Source organism: Pelodiscus sinensis, chromosome 14 (assembly GCF_049634645.1).
Source record: "Pelodiscus sinensis isolate JC-2024 chromosome 14, ASM4963464v1, whole genome shotgun sequence".
In the NCBI taxonomy this organism is placed as follows: domain Eukaryota; kingdom Metazoa; phylum Chordata; order Testudines; family Trionychidae; genus Pelodiscus; species Pelodiscus sinensis.
Genome location: NC_134724.1, coordinates 6,967,212 through 6,988,599, shown reverse-complemented (window position 1 = coordinate 6,988,599; position 21,388 = coordinate 6,967,212). Strand labels below are relative to the sequence as shown.

Sequence of the window (21,388 nt, the reverse complement as noted above, 5' to 3'; positions counted from 1 at the left end):
TGAGTGAGCTCTGTTTGGGCTTGACCCTGAAACTCTGAATGCGATAGGGGCTTTGCCATAGGCACCCATGGGAGCCGGAGCAGGCCCTTTAACGGCACCATCTTCGAATCTCCACAAGAGAACCTGTCTGATCACGCCTCGGTGTGTAGCAGCTGCAGTAAGATGGAAAAGCCCCTTTCCCAGGCATGCACTTTCCCTCCATCCTTAAAGCAGCAGTAGTGTCAAGCGAGGTGACCCCATTGCTGGCTGAGTCCGTCCTCTGGGGAGCCCATTACTCCTGGATCTGCACCGGATACCGCTCAACTCGTAGGTCTTTGTTTACATCTCCACACGCCTGACGGTCGGAGTTCTGCTTCTTTCACACACTCTCCTCTCTGCGCTTGTGATACAGTAGAAACTATGGGAGACCTGACGACATGGGGGGAGCAAAGGGGGCAACATCCCCAGGGCCCCGGGATCCCAGCTGCCTCTGCTTCTGTGTCAGGCCCTTTAAATGGCTGCTGACGCCCCATGTGGTGAGCTGCAGAGCCCTGGCAACATGCTCTGGATGGGGCTGAGGTGGGTGTGGTTTGGGGAGGTGTCGAGGGCTCCGCCCCTTCAGTCTGAGGCCTCGCCTCTTCCAGGAGCACAGGGATGCTGTCCTCCCCCCACTTATTCAGGGGCCTGGCAAGTCTGTCAGATTCGACACCCCTCTGGTCTGAAAATGGAGGTTGGTAGCAGGGTACAATCAATGGTGGTGGGTCAGCTCTGAGCACTCAGCGGGGTGGGAGGGCTCAGCTCTGGGGTATGCTATCCTCTTGGTCTGTTAAAACATAGGCTGAAAGATCTTCTGGTTACATCCTGGAGTTTATCTTCTCCATGGCAGGAGAGAGATGGGGGTGGATGGAGAAAGGGATTCAAATGGAAAGGAGGGGTTGAGGTTGGGAAGGGATTTCAATTCTCCAAACATAACCCATTTAAAAATGGAGCCAGTCAAAATATTTTGCATTAAAAAGACTTTTTTGGGGTTGAAAAGTGCCCTCTCCCCCCCCACCCATGAAATGTTTTGTGAAAAACTGACAACATTACAGCCATGTTCCGTGTCACATGAAACTTCCTGTGACATTTTTAGCCACAATTAAAATTTTGCGAGAAATAGAACGTGGACCCGCATAAAACTTAGCAGGACAGAATCAAGTTTGCAATTGATCATGAAATCAATTCCCCATTTCAGCCAGCTCCATTAGAAAGATTGAAACGTCTCTCCAGCTCTGATTCCACACATATGCAAGGTAGAAAGTGGCCAACTGGGAAGGCAAGAGCCAACTTACTTTGCTTCTAAAGCCAAAGCGATGATGCCCGTCACAATGGGTGCAGACACGGAGGTTCCAGTGTGACCTTCTGTGCAGCCATGTCTTAAATCTGTAGTAACCTAATGACAATGTTATTGCAGCTAATCATTATGGTAGGAGCAGATTTCTATACACTATGATCACAAATCAGCCCCTGCTCCCTATTACAGAGTGCTGCAGGCACCGACTAATACTCCATGATCAGAGTTTGTTTAAAATGCATCTAGGCAGACCCTGCTGGAAAAGTGTCACCCCTGAGGAGTCACAATGAGAAAGTACGCCTTTGGTGGAATTGGACTGCTGTTGTGCAGGGCGCTGTACAAATTAATCATAAAAAGATGGACACTGCCCTGAAGATCTAACGATCGAAGAAGTTGGGAGACAACTGGTAACTTATTTAGTCCTGCAGGGGATGGGACTAGGTGACAGTGGCAAAGTTCAGATGAAGGTACATCAACTCCAGCTACATAATTTACATAGGTGGAATTGTATACATTAAGCCACCTTCCCCTGTAGTATAAACCCGGCCCTAGTGTTTTCCTAGAGCCCCAGTTCCTGGCGTGATGTGATTACATAAGAACTCAACTTTCAATAAAAAAGAAAAAAATCCTTTCTAGCCCTCATCATTACAGATAAACATTCAATAAAGTGTTTCTAAAGGTTCAGAAACCACAAGTCAAATAAAAAGAATTCAACACAATTTGTTAAAGACTGGTTATTTTAAACCTATAATGTTGGAACCTGTCACACCATTTTTGACCTCTTGACTGATGATATGACTGCTCAGGTGAAAGTTAAAGCAAAAAAAAAAAATACCTTTGGTGTCTCCTGGGCAACATTCCCACTTCCCACAAAGTTGTCCTAGTATCTTAGGGTATGTCTACACTACCCCGCTAGTTCGAACTAGCGGGGTAATGTATGCATACCGAATGTGCAAATGAAGCCCGGGATTTGAATTTCCCAGGCTTTATTTGCATAAGCAGGGAGCCGCCGAGGTGTACCGGTAGTTCAGAATAGGAATCCTAGTCCGAACTACCTAGTTCGAGCCCCGTGTAGCCGCGCTACACGGGGTTCGAACCAGCGGGGATTTAAAAATGGCGGCTCCCCGCTTATGCAAATAAAGCCCGGGAAATTCAAATCCCGGGCTTCATTTGCACGTTCGGTATGCATACATTACCCCGCTAGTTCGAACTAGCGGGGTAGTGTAGACATACCCTTAGGCTGTTTGCCAGTAAAAAGTACCAATTACTGCACTGCCCAGTATTAACTAACTCTCTGTGTTGTAAAGCACGCTGAGATACCAAAGTACAAAAGGTGGCAAACCTTAATATCAAACTGTTCGTTAAAAGAAATATGCATCACATTTCCAGAGGAATTGCTCTCCTGGGTGATCAGTTTTGCAAACTGTTGGAGTGGTATTATCTGCATGAATATCATTTAAGATTAGTGGAAAGGGTGTTGTTAGAACTTTGTGTAACACTTTTTGGATGTTCTGTGTCTAGTGTGTCTTTCAGTGGAACCATATCTTCTGAACTCTCTGTAGAACTGGTGTTTAAACACTCAACCCAATTCACTAGCTCTTTAGTTTGGCAGGTGATGAGTAGATCCTGATACATCTACAAATTGAACCTCTCTAGTCCCTTGGGACCTGACCAGTGCTGAACCAGAGAATTTGCCAAATCTCGAGAGTTCAATATTGTTTAGCAGCATTATCAGCACTTCCACTGCTTACTGGGCTCTTAGAAGACATTTAGGGGTAAATTAGAGCTAAATAACAGAACAGAACACTGAGCGCCAAGACTGGTGGCTGTAAACAAATTTTACTGGAACTGTGAGAAACTTGGTAACACCCTTGATAAGAGGACATCCGCTAACTAAAATCATACTGGACCATGGATGTTGCCAGTCCAGAGAATGCCAGATTAGAGAGGTTTAACCTGTAGAGTTTTTTTTAATCCCAAATCTGGAAAAAAATTGAAATCCCAATTTTTTTCAAGAAATAGAAAGTTCTGAAAAATGTCTATTTGGAAGCAGCAAAACATTTTATTTTAACATTTTCCCATCAACATGAAATACTTCAATACTCCCAAACCAAAAAGTTTCATTTCAGTTGGTTGGACGGACTTGAAAGGAAACACTTCAGGTTAGTTCAGCATTAAACTGCATCTCCTTGTGATGCTACATTTCCTCACGGTCATTTTAGTACAGGAACCTGATACCTTTTCTCCTTTGCCAGGGGTGGGCAATAAACGGCCCACAGGCCAGATGCAGTTCATCAGGGTTAGCCTCTGGCAGGCTGCCAGACACTTTATTTACCTGCACATCCACAGATACAGCCCCTTGCAGCCCCCGTTGGCCATGGTTTGCCATTCCTGGCCAATGGGAGCTGCAGGAAGCAGTGTGGACTGGACTACTGCTTCCTGCAACTCCCACTGGCCAGGAATGGCAAACCATGGTCAATCGGAGCTGCGAGCAGCCAGACCTGTGGATGCACAGGTAAATAAATTGTCCAACAGCCCACCAGGGACTAAACCTGGTGAACTGTGTCCAGCCCATGGGCCACTTATTGCCCTCTCCTGTCCTATGGCCTGAACTCCCTGGTCAGACTACATCACCCATGATGCATCAGGCAGCTTGCTTGGTCAGAAGGGAGATTGCATTGCATGGGGAATGTAGTCCAGACAGGCACCCCAGTTATAACTCCCATAAGGAGGATATGCAGTTTAATGTGAAACTGATAAGCCAATAGTTTGTTTTGTATTTTCTTAATGAAAAAATAAAAAAAGAGAATGAACCAAACTGAAATTTGCCTATCACAAAATCTGTATTTTGTAAAAACGGTAATGTCCATCGAAAAATAATTTTGATAGACGATTCCCAACTAGCTCTATTGATAAGAGGCCATGGTGGTAAATATTGGCATTGCCTGAGTTTTGAGTTGTGCACAGAGAGTATTATAGTCAAGTATCTAACTATGGATACATTTTTTTTATAGGGAAAACTAGAAACTCTGAAAAAATACCCATGCTTTTCACAGAAAGATTCAATGACACTCAGTGATGGTTTTTCACTATTTCTCCAAGGAAACATTCTTTATTATGATGTTATCAAGGGAAGAAATTGAACAGGGGGGACATGGTGGCTGTATCTAGACTGCATCCCTTTTTCGTAAAAGGGATGCAAATTAGACATATCGCAATTGCAAATGAAGCAGGGATTTAAATCCCCCCTGCTTCATTAGCATAAAAATGGCTGCCGCTTTTTTCCGGCACGGAGCTTTGCCGGAAAAAAGCGCCAGTCTAGACGCGGATCTTTCGGAAAATAAAGCCTTTTCCGAAAGATCCCCCCGCGGGGGAAGCAACTAGTTGACTCGTTTACTATCTGATAAGCATTTTCTTATCAGATAGTTGACTAGTCATTCACATCCCTAGTATTCATCAGTTAAGAGGGTTTTTTCCACACGTGAGTGTGAAAAAAATAGAAGTTAACAATTCTAGGGACTAAGTAACTTCACTCAAGTGTTGTACAGTGCACTGTATACGATGTCCCAACATGCACCGGTTCAAGCACATGCTCTTTTGAATTCCAATGCGTTAATATGCCAGTGTTGCTATCCTGCTTCTCACAGGACACAATCTGAGAACTCAAGAGCATGGCCTAGCAGAGCATGGTCTAACAAAAGAGGGACAAGTATATTAAATGACCACCTGCATAATCAACTAAAGGTTGATGACAAAGCTACGCTACTGACCCTGACTTTCCCTGTTGGTTTTGCAGTGTTCAGAGCATAAATTCTGCTTAAACAGAGAAATGAACAAATAAATTCATGCATAATTTTTAGACACTCATCTTCTTGCAGAAAATAATGCAAATCAAGAGATGTAGATAGAGCGTCCTATGTAAACAGTATGTCTAAAATACCCAGCCCTTTTAATTTCACAGCATTTAAAGCATGTATTTTAGTAAGGCTTTAAAAATCACTTTTAAGATTAAAATAATCTTCTCTTCACTCCAGATACATGAATACTTTTTGTTTTTAAGTCAGCATTAAATTCCTGCTAATTGAATGGAACCACAGATTCACAGATGCAGCTGGATTCCTTGTAATAATTACACATAATAGCTAAGGGGAAGGAGTTCTTTCCATTTTTTTCCTATGGAGTAAGGGATTTCGTGGGGGAGGGGATCAAGGAGGAAGGAAATGTAACAGCTCTTAGGTGTGTATACCTGCTGCCAGATGTGTGCACATGCATTTACTTCTAGAGCTCTATTGAGATACATATCTGGCTCTTGTTGCTGTAGTACCTGTGCACATCACAATCCTTAATGTATTTATCCTCATAATACCGCTCTGAGATATGGCAGCCATACCCTGATGTTATTCTATTAACAATCCATAGAGTTCACTGGTATAAATCCAGAGAAAGTGAGAGCAGAACCTGGCCCTATAATTACAACGTTAAGGCCTCACCCTAGAAACATGCATACGTTTAACTGTTAGGGCACAGGAAACCCCAGTGACTCTAGAGAGAAGTATAGGCCCTGAATGTTTGAAGGATCCTGAATGAAGTGTAAAAAATCTAAACCAGAACTGAATGTAAATCCCAAAAAGAAAGTCTATTGAAGTAAGGACTTCTACAGAACTTACTTCAAACAGGGATTTACTTCACTGTGTTACCTTTCATCCCACAGTGATTTTCAACTAGGATCATTTCATCCACTACTTCGACCCAGTTGCCTCTGGGGTGAAACACAGCAACAGCGCCACATAACGGTGCCCAGCAGTTTTTAGGAGAAATGTGAATAACTTAATCATTTTGCCCTTTTGCAATTTAGTCAAATCTAAACCACAGAGGAAGCAGGAGGCAGGTACAGAACTCACAATTTTTTGTTCGTAAAATGCCCCGCTGCTGTAGGTGGTCGCGAGAGTGGACGTGCATTCCTCTAGATACCATGGCTTGAGCCCACTGTCCGTGCTGCTGCTGATGGAGATGGTGTAGATGCTGTTGGTGTAGCCATCACAAGAGCAGTAATCGCCTTCTCTGCCGCCATTTCCTGAGGCCCAGACAAAAATGGAGCCCAAACCCTTACGACCCTAAACAATCAAACAAAACCATCGATAGGGAAACACACAGTCACCAAGAATAAACCTCGGACACCTTCTCTGGGCTTAACGCACAGCCATCCTGCATTCCCCACACACCCCATTCCTTCTCCCCACGGTCAAACTCTCCTTTATAACATGACCCACTCTGAAAAAGAACCATACCGTACTCAGTGAACATTTACACAGGTTTTTTTTAAAGTGACTGGCATTCTTAAAGGCAGGAACTACCCCAAAGGACGGCAAAGCATGGATGCAGGGGCTCTCGGGACTTCTGCAACATGGTCAAAGGGCAGATATACTGGAGATCCGGGATCTCCTCCCTCAGCAAGGCAGAAAAACGAGGACGTAGCAGGTGTCCACGACAGGGTGCTTTTGGGCACCTGGCATCAGCAATAAGACTGGAAGCCAGCTGCAGCTACTTCCTTCACACCTTCTCAGGACAGAGGCGAGAACTTCTTTGACTCTTTTGCCTGGCACACGTACAGCTCCAAAAAGAGAACTTGTAAAGGATCAGAGCGGCTCCGTTCCCTTTCCCTCTAGTGGAAAACACCCGCCCTTTCCTCTAACCGTAGCTTACAGCCTACATTGGGCAGGGCAGTTGCAGCTAGCTCGCTTAGCTGCTGCAGGCACAAAGCCTGAGTCTGAATTCAGTCCTGATTTTAATTCTGCTGGGGAAGAAATAGGGAAGTGAAAGGTTAACTGGTTAATCGGTAAGCATCACCCGTGAAGCTCTGGGGGTCTGTGATGGGCCTGGGTGCCAGGGGGCCACTCCAGTGCAACCAGGCTGGAGTGGCCTCTGCATCCGACCCCTCTGTAATGGGTTAACCAACTGAAGGGGATTTTACATCCCTAGTGAGAAAGTGAGATCGAAGTGCTCAAAGAGGTGACGTGTTCTCTGGGTCCAAAGCCTCTCCTGAGCCAAAGGAAACTGTGATGAGAGGAAAGGAAGAAATTGAGTAGTCAGGGCTACATAGGACCACTCCGAACTCTAACAGGAGGAGCCTCCAGCCTCAGCCCCTGGTGAAAATCCACTAGGCTCTTGCTTAAGAACAAGAGGCGTGACGGGACAGAGGACATGGCCTTGGGACATGTTTAGACATAGTGGCATGGGCTGGAGCTCATATTTGGCTCTCATTTGCCCCAGTGCTAATCAGGGAGGACTCTGCTGTCTGACATCAATGGACTGAGACTCGTCAACAAGACAGTGAGAGTTGGGTTTTGACATTAAAAAGCAAATCTCTCTCCCTCCCCACTACCACCGCTCAACAGGTGGGGAACAATTTCTAAGGATCTGCGAGAGGGCGAGGTGAAATCACAATGGTGACCAAGCTCTAGGAATAGCTGAGCACATCCCAGCTAAGACATTAACATCGGCTGCGAAGCTTGTTAAATGGTGGCTGATACAGACGTCTTTCATGTTCCCAGCTCCATCAGCGGGGAGGGTGTCACATTATTGGATTTTGAAGGGAGCAACCGGGTCACTGCTGCACCCATGGGGGGGTGTTCACCCCAAAAGTTAGTACAAAGGGGGTCATGTGAGGGGTCAAATAGAAGCTTACTTTCTTCTGATTCCATATATGCTATTAATGTAATTGTATAATGTCTGTGTGTGAAGTTATAAGCATGTACTTTGTGTGGATACCAAATGTTTCTCTATATGTGGTTGAACTATGGAAATGCTAATGAGCAAAACTCTGGAACAATAGCCCTCTATAGGCCAAGGACACACCTCATACCTAGGGGCTACCAGCAGGGAACACAGAGATAGGCCACTGGCCAGGTGACCTGCTGCAGCCAAGAAGAGACCAGAAAGGAAGTATAAATATGCCATGTGGCCGACTCCATGTTGGTCTTCAGATCTGCTTCTGACCCCAGATGCGGCCTGGCAGGGAATCACGAGCCAGGAAGAACTGTGGACCCATCCAGACATAGGATGTGCAACAAGGACTATTAAGCCAGCAGTTATAACATCTCTGCTAGAGCCTGCATTGAGAACTGGGAGATTCGATGCATGTAATGTATGATTCTTTAACAACCTTACTCTCATGCTTTTCTTTCTTGTGGTAATAAACCTTTATATTGTAGATTCTAAAGGACTGGCTCAGCGTGGTTTGTGGGTAAGATCCAGAGAATAAATTGGCCTGAGATCTGTGGCTGGTTTCTTGGAACCAGACAGAACTTGTTTGGGGTAGGTGGGATTGGGGGGTATGAGGTCCGGGGCTATCTGGGGCATGGATATTGCTGAGGTGTCAGAGTGGTTTTGCTCATGAGGCTTCAGGCAGGCAGCTGAAGCGCTGTGGGACTGGTTTGTGGCCTGTTTGGGAAGGTCTCCAGTCTGGGGGCTAGAGAGCGCCCAAATTTGAGCAATTCGCCCTAAGCGGACGTCCTCAGCTGTGCCCAGACCCGGTCTGGTCCATCACAGAGGGATTGCAGGGACCCTAGGCTGGGGCATGTAAGCCCTTCACTTGTCCTTGTAGGCACATCAGGTAGGTCATGCTAATCAATGACCCATGTGCGTTTTTGGCAATAGCAGCTGGGCAGGGCATCCTTTCACTACAGGGTGGCCAGTAGTTAAGGGCTGTCTACTGGAGGATAAATTAAAAAATAGCAGTGAAGCTACAGCCGAAAAGCTAGAGCAGTTCCTAACACAACTGTTGCAAACCCAGAATGTTGTTCCATTGGCTTACGCTGACTTACACAATGGCATAGACTTCAGTACCTTTTAAAATCAGTGGTGCCTTCCTCTGAAATGGGTACTTTGCTTCTCTGTCCCACTTTCCACAACTCAGACTCTGAGGGGCAACTGGATTAAGCCCATTTAGCTTGACAGTCGTCCACAAAGAGCAATGAAAGGGCTAGAGCGGGGTCTCCAACCTTTTTAAGCACAAGATCACTTTTTGAATTCAAATGTAACCAGGGTCTACCTCAAACCCAAACACCCTTGCTCCACCTCCTTCCTGCCCCTTCTCCAAGGTCCCATCTCTGTTCACTCCATCCTCCCTCCCCCATCCTCACTCACTTTTATCAGGCTGGGGGCAGGGGCTTGGAATGCAGGAGGGATTCAGGATTGGGGCCGGGGTTTGGAATGCTGGCTCCAGCTGGGCACCACTGACCATGGGTGGCTTCCAGGTGGTGGTGCAGGGGGCTAAGGCAGGCTCACCCCTACCCAGGCCCTGCACCACTCCCAAAAGCAGCCAACAAACTCTCTGCATCCCTGCTCCCCTCCGCTCTGTGTAGATGGGGTACAGGGAGGAGCACACTGACATCAGCACCCCCCTTCCTCTTCTTCCCGTGCCCTATACAGCAAGCAGGAGGCTCCAAGGGGCGAGGGGCACCTTGAAGGCAGAGGGCAGGAGCAGCACAGCTGTGCGAAGAGGGGCAGATGAAGTGCCGGCACTTGCCAGCCTCCCGGCCAAACCTGTCAGGATCACCTATCAAAGGTTCCAAGATCTATCAGTAGATCCCACTCATCTAGCTGCTGACCACTAGGCTAGAGGAAGAGTCGCTGGGACAGTACCCAGCCATTTGGGGCCCTCCCCTTAGAGCTGGCATCTGCCAGGGAGATGTTTTCAAGCTGATCTCTGCCTACAAATTGCAGAGGAATCCACAACAGGCTTCCTCTAGCAGAATCAGCTCCAAGAGTAGGTTTTGTTCCGAGCGTTCAAGGCAGAGGGATGTTTATGACCTGCCTTGCTCTGCTGTTGGGCTGGTAATTTCTGTGTTGACCCTGCCTCTGGATACAAAGGGTAAATTGGGTTGATATCCTCACTGTGTTTAGGTTTTCATTATCTGGCCTGCCTCACAGCCACAAAAGGAGGTGAATTCCATAGGAAAAATTAACAGAGTTGTCTGCAGGTCAGCAGGGGAAAATACAGCTTGATAGCCAAATTGTTCTGCCATCCTCTACCCACAGAGAATTCTACTTTGATACGAAGTGTATTGACTCTTTGGCAGACTGCTACTGGTACCTCAATGCATCACGTTTCAGCATGGCTGTAAAGTCTCTCTAGGGTTTTCTGGATCTATTAAATCTTGATATCCTAAGACAGGCTTTGGTCTAAGTGCACAGCGCAATCAGCTCAAATGTGCTAGCTCTGTCTCCACAGGTCCTGGCAAGTCTCCCGTAGAGAAACGTTGTAGCCACGCTTTGTCAGTCTGGTTGTGCAACATTTTGTAACCTGGCACACTTCAGAGCTGGATGTAGCAAAAAGGTGCTATTAGGTGATTGTCTATTAAAAGTTAAAATCTTCCAAACTACTAAGAAAAAAGTTGGACAACTCAAGGTACAGTCTAACATTTTCTTAACCACTGTTCAGATGACCAAGAAATCAGCCACCAGTTGTGAAAGGTATACAAAGGGGAGATTTACAATTAATTCTGTGGTGGATAAGGATGCAAGGAGCTAACGTTTTCCCTTGTGTCCTTTGTGAATCACAAAGAGCTAGAACTGTGAAAGTTCAAGTGTTAATCATGATTAACATGATTTCTGAACATCCGAACTAGAGCTGGGTGATATTTTTTTACTAAAACTTTTTGAATGAAAAAATTCAGTCAGCAACCCCAAAACGTTTTGTGAATTTGCGTTGGTTTCACTGAATGGTTTGTTGGGGGGGGGGGGGGGGGAAGGAGGGGAATCAAAGCAAGTCCAACATTTTGTTTCCACGTGTTTAAAATGAAACATTTTGATATTTTGATTCAAATTGCTTTTCTGTTTAGAAACATTCTCCAATTTTATTTTAAAATGCACACAAAAAAAATACCTCTCAAACTGAAGCAAAACATTTCACTCTCATAGACCCTAATTTTTTAAAAAATTATTTTTCAGTTTACAAAATATTTCAATTTTGGTTCAATTCTAAATAATTTCCCCCCAATTTTTCAGAATTATCAGCAAACTAAAACATTCAGTAGTCACACCTCATATCTGATTCACGCTGCACATCAGAATATGCTCAGAACAGATAGTAATAGATATGTAGCCGTGTTAGTCTGGTCTACCTGAAACAAAAAACAGGACTATGTAGCACTTTAAAACTAACAAGATGGTTTATTAGGTGATGAGCTTTCGTGGGCCAGACCCACATCCTCAGATCAAATAGTGGAAGAAAATTGGCACGACCATATATACCAAAGGATACAATCAAAAAAATGAACACATATGAAAAGGACAAATGAAATTTCAGAACAGAAGGGGGATGAGAGGAAAGGTAAATGTCTGTGAGCTAATGATATTACAGGTGATAATTGGGGAAGCTATCTTTGTAATGGGTAAGGTAATTAGGGTCCTTGTTAAGACCTAGATGTAAAGTGTTAAATTTAAGCATGAATGACAGTCAGATCCTTGGTCTTCTGTAGATAGGACCAAATTCTGTCCTGACTTAAACCACATGAAATAATGACTCTGGGCCACACTGGGTGTAAACTAGCCCTTGGAGCTCAATTGGAGTTATAGTAAGCCAACAACAGGCATACAATTAATTTTCCTTCTGCCTGAGGTATCATTATGGAATCATAGAACCATAGAGCTGGAAGAGACCTCAGAAGGTCATCAAGTCCAGACCCCTGCCCTAGGCAGGACCAATCCCAACTGCCTAAGGTTAATTGGGAGACTCACCCCTACTGCCTAAGGTTAATTGGGAGTCAGGAGAGAAGAAAACAGTGACTATTTCTGCTGTCTTTTCTAGCCATGATTAAGATAAAGTCAAAGCCTGTAAACCTGCCAAATGGGAAGCCAAGAAATGCTCCTCCCCTTAACACAGAAACATTTAACTATCTGCAAGCAGCCTTAAAAGACCCACAATCTCCGTATGAAGCCACTGCTAAACCCACGGCATGCTGGCAACGATCACAAGGGCTCTGTAGTACAAGAAGAATCCGATCCAAACCCCACTGAAATCAACGAGAGTCTTTCCATTGACTGCAATGCGTTTTGGTCAAGACCTCAGCTATGCTGCTTTGCGGTTTCAAATGGGCCTGTGTAAATGTGCATTAGGGAACTTTAAGTGGATGCCATCTAAGCCGACACGGGCTATTAGTGCACGACACACTAATGCAGACTAGAATTTACACCTCTCCAGTGTGAGCTAATGTGCTGTGCAGGCACGCTCGCAACAGATTATCCGTTTGAACTGATTGGGCTACATTCTTCTTGTTTTCGTGGCCTGTTTTGATGTGGGTTTGACACCAGCGGGCCTGTCTTTTAATGAGACCACGTAGAGCACCGGATAAATATTTCCCCATTCGCTCAGAAATTAATAAGGCGTGGCCACAAGCGGCAGAATTATGCTGGCACAGTCCCCCAAAGAGATAATGGCTGTATTAATATGTCTATTAAGATTCGATTGTAAAGATTTATAACTCAGCTGCAGCCGTTTGCACGGGCTAAAGGTTACCGCGGACCAACCAATTAAGGGCTTTCTTCACTCATTTAAAAAGATGTACTTAGCCATTAAAATGTATGCAAGTAGGGAAAAAAGTTTCCTGCTCCGAGGTGCTTTGTGGCACTCCAGACTGGTTGCAAATACACAGTAAAGGGCTGGATTGTCCCCAAAGGGGTCACAGGAGACTTTTCATCCTGCTGCACTAGAATCAAGAAAGGGGTAGAGATTGTTCCCCACACCCCTCGGAAATGCCTTTCTCCAGCTGGCCTCCCTCCAGCTTTGAAAGCCAGGGCTGCTGGCAGGGGGAGACAGAGATTAGCCGTGCTCCCAGGCTCCCTGCCCCTGTGTACTCACTGGATCTCCCAGTAGAAATTTGGGGGGGCATTACTATAGTGACAGGGATAACCCAGTCAATGGCAGCACAGCTTTTGCAGGAATGGCGATGCAGGGGAAAGCAAACGGAGGCAGCCTTCATGAATACACCCTTACTCCCCCAGCCTCCTGAATCATCGATTCTAGATTTTCAGGCAATTACCCAGCCTGACCTCCTGAACAACAGGCCAGAGCCTCCCACCCCGCTGTTTTGGCACCAAGCCCATATCTTTGGGCTGAGCTGCAGCGTCTCCTCTAAAAAGACACACTGACTTGAGTTCGCAATGAAGGCCACCCCTTGGTAAGTTCCTCTAGTGGTGAATTCCCCTCCCTGTTTTTTCCACCCCAATTTGTCTCCCGTCGCCCCAAAGGGACAAACGGCAGTGAACCCTGGGGGTGGGGGAAACTCAGAGTCAGCCCTCTGTCCTCGTATCTGTGCACTTACAATGTAGGAACTCTTCTCTGCAAACTAACTTCCCTAAACAGGAAATTAAAGAGGGAATAAACACCCCACCCTATTTTTAGGTGCCATTAACATTGTAGGGAATGCATGCAAAGTGCCTCTTGCAACAGTCCTTGTTTTGGTCATGACATCTGGCAACTATGGATCGCTTGGACCGCAAAATTGCACAAGTGTTATGAAACTTGGGAGCTGTTCTCCTGATGGTACAGATGGGGAGCCAGGGCACATCAAGATGGCGAAATGTGCTTTGTGTCACAGAGTGACTCAGCTAACAAAACTGGCAACAGGACACCATGTGTCCCAACACAGAGACCAATACTCTAAACACTAGGGCAGCGGGTTTCAAACTTTTTTCTTCATATGACCCAGTTGACGAAAATTGTTGACGCCTGCAACCCAACATAATTTGACTCGAGTGTGGGCTCCAAGGTGGGGCCGAGAAGGAGAGCTTTGGGGTGTAGGAGGGGGCTCTGGCTTTTGGGGGGAGGATCAGGTCTGAGGCAGGAGGAGCAGCAAGGGGGCTAAGGCAGCTTCCTGCCTCTCCTGGCACCGCAGACCATCTGTGACCCAGAAGCATCCAGCAGCAGGTTCCCAGCCAATGGGAGTGTGGAGCAAGTGCTCGGTGCACGGGCAGCGTGTGGAGCCCTGTGCACTCTTCCCCCCATCCCCCACTTAGGAGCCAGGCCTGCTGCCAGCTGCTTCTGGGGTGCAGCACAATCCTGCCTAAGCACCCCCCGTGGTCACACCTGAACCCCCTGCAGCAATGAGACCCAGCGCCCGACATTCCTTGACCCAGTCCTAGTTTGAAAACCACTGGTGTAGAGCCGCAGCTTCCTCTGATACATAGAGCATCGACTTCGGACCTTCAGCTTTGCGTGTCTCTATTTTGATGGGCTTATGTCTTTTGGCTTTGTGTCCCACAACCAATTTAGGCTTTAAAATGCATATTCCTTGGGCTAGGGGTCATACTGAGTGCATGTTACTAAGGATAAAATAAACAGTAGGATGCTAACTCTATTATTCCACGCTCTAGGAGAGGTTGTCTGTCTGTTTTACTGCAGCAGTGTCTGATCCCTCGCAACGGTGCTGAATTTTCCAGTGGTCTGAACTACATTATCATGATAGCCCATTGGAGAGGGTTTATGCCAAAACAGCCCCCCCCCCCCATCTAAAGTTGCAAAAAGAAAAAGGAGGCAAAATGCCAACGTAAGGATTTGTCCTCACAAAAACCCAGGAGATTTCTCAAGACCAGATTTGGACATCTGCAGTGTAAGATTCCCCAGGGAGCCTCTTTTCCTCCTCAGGGGACTAAAGGAACCAAACAACCAGCTTGAGTATTTCAAGAAGCTGCAACTAATCCCAACCAAAACATCCTACCCCACTCCCTCATCTCTGCTCCTTCCGGGGACAGAAACGGCACATGTTTGTGAAAGTCTTGGGTACAGAATTATTTACCCCTGCCACGGAGATGGTGCAGAGGGATAGATTTCTGAAGGGTGCTAAGAAAGGTCTTTTGCCCTGTGTAGTTGTCATAAAAAGGCTGCAATAGGGCCTCCTCTAGAAACTCAGCCTGGAAGGAGCTGGTTTTTCATACAGCATCCTCCCAGGAGATGGGGGTTCATCTGTCAAAATATGCTTTAATCTGCAAACCTCACCTTTCAAGGCCAGGCCCACCAAGAGTAGGAAGGGCAAAAGGAGCAATTGTCCTGGGGCCCAGTGATTCAAAAGGGCCCAGCTCTCCTGGCCGCCTCCCTGAAACCTTTATATCACTGCCAGAGCCCCATATGGCCTGCTCAGGGCAGTGTTGAGGGCTGCCTGGGGAGACGAGCCCCAGCTCCGCTCCTTCTGCCTAAAGCCCTGCCCCTTTAAGGGGCAGAGCTGGCTCCCCTCACTACCCCACGTAGGGGCCCAGTGAGCCTGTCGGCCCCTCTGTTGAAGGATCTGCCTTCAACTCTTTTGATTCCCTCATGCCTCACTCTTGGTCTTTGTGCACAACCCTCAGCCAATCAGGAACTCCTCAGAGCAGCATCTGGGTCTGTCTGTGGGTTTGTACTCCTACAGGATAGATCACAATGCTCTCAACATTTCCAAAATCTGGGGAGGGGCCTGCGCCTAAACCAAAGGCCACGATCCATCACTCCTTCAAACTACTGCTCCGTATTAATGGATCCTGACCAGTGGTGACAGCCCAGAAGAGAAAAACCAGCCCCATGGCCCGTTCAAAAGGCTCTAAGATGTCAGGCTGTATTAGCAACAGCAGAGAGAATAAGGAAATACAATGGCATTGCTTTCTTCTACTTCTCATGTCCTTTCACCGCCATCTTAGGCCACGTTTCCACTTGTGGGAAGATAGACGCTGTGGTGGTCAATCTTCCAGCATTCGATTTAGCAGGTCTAGCAAAGACTCGCTAAATCGATCACCGAGGCACCCTCATCGGCACTGGTACTCCTACTCCTCATGAGGAGTAAGGGAAATTGACAGGAGTGTTTGTCCCAACAACCTCCCTCTATGAGGAGAGTGCAGAAGCTCAGCTTAAGGTACGTCAACTCCAGCTACATCTTTATATATCTGGAACTGCACACCTTATGCCGATCTTCCTCTGTAGTGTGGACCTGGTCTAAGTTTTTTCCAGTTTTGGACACGTGATATGATCTGGTCTCTAGCCCTGGCACTATCTTCCATAGTGCATGGACAGGACACAAGCTGGACCCAGAGGCACCGCAGTGTGGGGGATGGGAACAGGTGGCACTGCTCTCCCCAGCATCAGTGCCTGCCTTTTCTCCCCTGCCTCTGTAAGAGGCAGCAAGGGGGTGGGGAGCAGGTGGGTCTGCGAAACCAGCATGCAGCGGAGCCTGCTTGAAAGCCAACTCCCCACGTGTATTGACTCCCGCCTGCACCCCTCACCCTCCATGCTGCTGCCTCTCCATCAGAGGCAGCAGTGCAGGGGTGGGAGGCCAAGCAGATATGGTGCTCATGAGAAGCTGGCTTTTAAGTCAACTCCTCACGGACACAGGCTCCCCCTCCCTCTCCTGCTGGCTGCCTCTGATACAGAGACAGCAGCGGAGGAAATGTGCGCAGACAAGATTAACCGATAAGCTCAGGCTTATTGGTTAATCGTGTAGTCGTCTACACATTGACATTCCTTATTTAAACATCTCTGTGACAGGGCGCCTGCCCTGCACTGGCCCTTTAAGACCAGAACTCAGGCCCGGAGCCGGGGCTAGACAAGAAGAGGCCAGCTGGAGCGGTTTAGGGCCAGTGAGAGATTCCCCCTCCCCGCCTCAGCGCAACAGCAAAGAGATTCCCCATCTCCGTCTCAGCGCTACAGCAAAGAGATTCCCCATCTCCGTCTCAGCGCAACAACAAAGAGATTCCCCCATCCCTGTCTCAGCGCTACAGCAAAGAGATTCCCCATCTCCATCTCAGCGCAACAACAAAGAGATTCCCCCATCCCTGTCTCAGCGCTACAGCAAAGAGATTCCCCATCTCCATCTCAGCGCAACAACAAAGAGATTCCCCCATCCCTGTCTCAGCGCAACAACAAAAGAGATTCCCCCATCCCTGTCTCAGCGCTACAGCAAAGAGATTCCCCCATCCCCGTCTCAGCACAACAGCAAAGAGATTCCCCCATCCCCGTCTCAGCGCAACAACAAAGAGATTCCCCCATCCCTGTCTCAGCGCAACAACAAAAGAGATTCCCCCATCCCTGTCTCAGCGCTACAGCAAAGAGATTCCCCCATCCCCGTCTCAGCGCAACAGCAAAGAGATTCCCCCATCCCCGTCTCAGCACAACAGCAAAGAGATTCCCCCATCCCCGTCTCAGCGCAACAACAAAGAGATTCCCCCATCCCCGTCTCAGCGCTACAGCAAAGAGATTCCCCCATCCCCGTCTCAGCGCTACAGCAAAGAGATTCCCCATCCCCGTCTCAGCACAACAGCAAGAGATTTCCCCTCCCCGCAGCCCCCAGGAGAATAAAACTAATTCATAATAAAAAATGAGCTCCCTTCAAATACTTTTTGATTTATGGACTGGATGTAGCTTCCAGTCTAGGATTTCAAATTAGACTCGAGTCTGCTCTGAGCTCTGGCCCCATCTGTTCTCTCAGGGATTTCCCTAGCACAGAGAAGTAAGTGCTTGTTCAGGTTGGTGTTGAACAGTGCACCGAGGGGAGCCTTTTATTTTATTTGTAATGCCTTGTGTGTGTCTAGAACATCTGTGCTGAGTGTATTTTATAAAGCCTCCCAAAGAGCTTGCCATGCATTGTTGAGCTGAGTGTGGTTAGAATCATTCCTGTTTATTTGTCACCAAGCCAATTGGGCCCAAGTCAAGACCTAGAATGCCCCCATAATTTGCAGGTCAGGATGGGGAAGGATAAAGAGGGCTCAAATTTTGATGCAAGGCAGCATCTGAGCCTTGCAACTAAAGACCATTTCTAGTTTCTAGGGATGCCAGATGTGGAGACAGTGTTCCGAAGTCACCTTGGCCTTGTGTACACCAGGAAAAATTGGACATAATTCAACCCCAGTGCAGTTCTCTGTGTGGTAGTCAGGCATAGACAAGGCAAGGTCATTCTCTTAAGACGATTCTCTTGACCTTGACTTTCTTACCTCTGCCCTTGGCCACCGCGCGCGCGCGCGCACACACACACACACACACAAATTTCATATGAAGCAAAAGGGAAAAAATAATCAGCATCTCCAAAGTACTCTATCATCCGCACCTTTTTAATGCCGTACTCAAAAGCCTGTTTGGCCAATTCACCGGGTCCATCCACCGTCCTCCCATCATCATCTGGCCCCCAGCTTGCGCTGTAAATATCAATGTAATCGGGTCTGATGCCAAGCGACTTTGCTTCAACAACATCGGTCACATCGCCATCTAACATCCGAACGCCTAGAAGCACAAAAACGTTAGACGTTAGGGCTTAACGGCTTTTATAGAAGTGCAAGGGTTGCAACCAAAGGCCTTTGTTGGAGGCCGCCGAGACCGGAAAGACTTGGACTGTCTCGAACAGCCTAACACGATGCCACTGTGGGTATCCTTGTGAGCTTTGCCAAAGTTCCGATGCGGTTTTGGAAACCTTTCCCCCCCTCTCCTCACTTTTCTCTCTCGCTCTGTGTTGCTGATATAATGGCGAACAGTAGAAAGGAATTAAAACGATACTTCAATCTGAAGCTCTCTGGACATTCCACTGCAGAAAGCAGCCTACTCCAGATGGAATCTAAACATTTCAGCGGCAGCCTCTCTCCAGAAATGGCAGCGCTCACAAAGAAGGGATTTGAACGACTAGTCGACTATCCGATAAGCAAATGCTTCTTGGATAGTCGACAGGATAGTCGACTCGTCGCTTCTGCCCCCCCTTGCTGCTTCTATCAAATAGAGGCAGCAAGGGGGGGAGGAAGAAGAGCGGGGTACTTCAAAGCGGCAGCGCCACATGGAGCCTGGGGTCAGCAGAGGAGTCCCCTCCCCCCCCCCCACTAACCCCGGGCTTTGGTGCTTTCACCTAGAGCTGTTGCTACACTTCAAAAGGGGAGGTGCCCTACTGACTAATCGAATAGTCGATGCAAAAATGCATTGACTATTTGATTAGTCAATTACCTGATACTTAACATCCTTATCACAAAGTCATACTAGTAGTTACTCAGGCCAAGTCTACACTGGCACTTCACAGCGCTGTAACTTTCTGGTTTGGGGGTGTGAAACCCACCTTCCCCTCCCCCCTTCCCAGCCCCGCCGAAGTGCAGCAAGTTACCGTGCTGTAAAGCGCCAGTGTGGACTAGGCTACTGCGCTGGAGCTACTCCCCTCACAGAAGTGGATTACATAGAGGGCTGGGAGAGCTCTCTCGCAGCCAGGCCCTCCAACAGGGTGGGGAGGGGAGTAAAGGGGCCGTTACCCCAGGGCCCCGTAGTTCTACGGGGCTTATGGGTCCTGGCTGCTGATGCTATTGCAGTGGTGACTGGAGTCCTGGACCCTTAACTGTCAGAGCGCCATAGCACACGCTACGTGCAGCTCTGAGAGCTGCAGGGGAGGGGGGCTTGTCCCAGCCTCGCCCCCTTCTGCCTGAGGCCCTGCCCCTTTCGGGAGCATGAAGCCAGGCCTACCTTGCCCAGGGGCCCGCGCAGGCTGTCGGCTCCCCTGCTCCCAGCGCTTGCGCTGTGGCAACGTGTTCTGTTTAAAGCGTTGTCGCGACAGTGCTTTAAATTGTTCAGTGTAGACTCAAAAATGTCTCTTGTTAATGAACTTTCCCCCTTTATCATTACAGTTTATCAAATCATTCATCGTGACGCCTGGAAGACAGTAGCTAGTAGCTAGCCTGTTTTCTGAATACTCACCCAAAAGCCTTGTCTGAGCATTCAACAGGAATGTGCATGACGTTCATGGGCGGCAGGTGAACATTCAACCTCGCCCCTTCCACCCGAGGCTCCACCCTTAGAGCCAAGCCCCACCCACCCACAGCCTGGTCCTTCCTGGCCACCTGGAGGACTGAGGTGGCAGGGGAAGCGGCCCCAGCTGTCCCCAGCAGCCTGGCATATGGGCAGTTTTGAGAAGGCTGTGCCTTCCTTTGTCTACATCACCGGCCACCCATGGTGACATTAGTTCATGCACTTTTATCTAGCAATAGCTACCCCAGACCCCAGAATGATGCAGTGAGGCAGCTTTTGATCAGGAACAAGCTAACTGCTTCCCAAAGAAAAAGGGCTGAAAGTGTTTGCTAAAAAATAAATAAAACAGTTTCCATGGCAGAGAAATTGCTCCTGTGGGCCGACTGCTCTGTGAGTAGTGTGATATGGATGAGTGTGTGGAAGAATGTAGAGCTTCACAGTAAACTTAAGTACAGGAATAAGAGGATGAGCATCCTTGGCAACTTTAGAAGCCCAAAGATGAGATTTCAAAGCCAAAGGGGGATTTCAACACACAATTAGGGCTGGGAATTTTTAGCTAAAATATTTTGCTTTTACAATACAGTTGACACTGAAATTTTGCCAGAACATGTCAGTTTGAATGGCACTTTTGTCAGGATGGCTTCTTAGGTCCAGGATGAAATTTCCGGTCAGAAAAAGGAGGGAGACATCTGAGTAGCCAATAGCCCAATGACAGGATATGGGTGACCCAGATACAAGCCCTTGCTCTGGGCTATTGGCTATTCTTGGGTGGCTCCTGGGGGCCTCTCTCTGTCATGAAAAATTTCAAAAAGTCTCAGTTTCATACCGATGTGGCATCAAAACGAATTCCTGACACCTCAATATCTATCGCAACCGAGAATTCCAGCCAACCTTATACACACCTGGGAACTCTCTCCCTAAAATCCTCTGGTGGCATTGAAAATGCCAGTCGATGTTCATATCCGCTGGGAAAAATGGCAAGAATTTTATTTGCAACCGAATAAAGATTTCTCAGTACCTTGACATCAAGCTGAAAATCAGAGGGGGAGAAAAATCCAAAGCACAACAGAACATGCAGACCATTTGCAAATCGAACCTCGCTTGTCCCTCTAGAGGTGTGCCAGCATAGTTGTCCAAGAGATATAAGGAGGGCAAAATCTGAACCTTGGAAAAGAGGCCTTCTAAAGCTTGAAATCAGGATGCTCCACAGGCCGCGCTAAAGAGGAGGGAAAGCGGTAGGTGGAATAGCACATTTCACTTCAGCTCCTTTATCATCATTAGTCATGAAGATTTCCTCACACTGGTACATAAGAACCTAAGTTCTGGAACAATGAATCACTGTGTCTATG

At 47.5% G+C, this 21,388-nt stretch overlaps 1 protein-coding gene across 2 annotated transcripts in view; it reads right to left on the bottom strand.

Annotated features, from left to right (window-relative positions):
- The window catches only part of PCSK6 (proprotein convertase subtilisin/kexin type 6), a 153,425-nt gene that overhangs the window by 61,425 nt on the left and 70,612 nt on the right, over positions 1–21,388 (bottom strand). For both annotated transcript variants that reach the window (XM_075896922.1, XM_075896921.1), the window contains exons 7-9: positions 18,376–18,548; positions 6,214–6,426; positions 1,311–1,411 (exon numbers count right to left, since the gene is read on the bottom strand). In XM_075896922.1, coding sequence (XP_075753037.1) covers positions 1,311–1,411; positions 6,214–6,426; positions 18,376–18,548 — 487 coding nt within the window. The remainder of the gene's footprint in view (positions 1–1,310; positions 1,412–6,213; positions 6,427–18,375; positions 18,549–21,388) is intronic.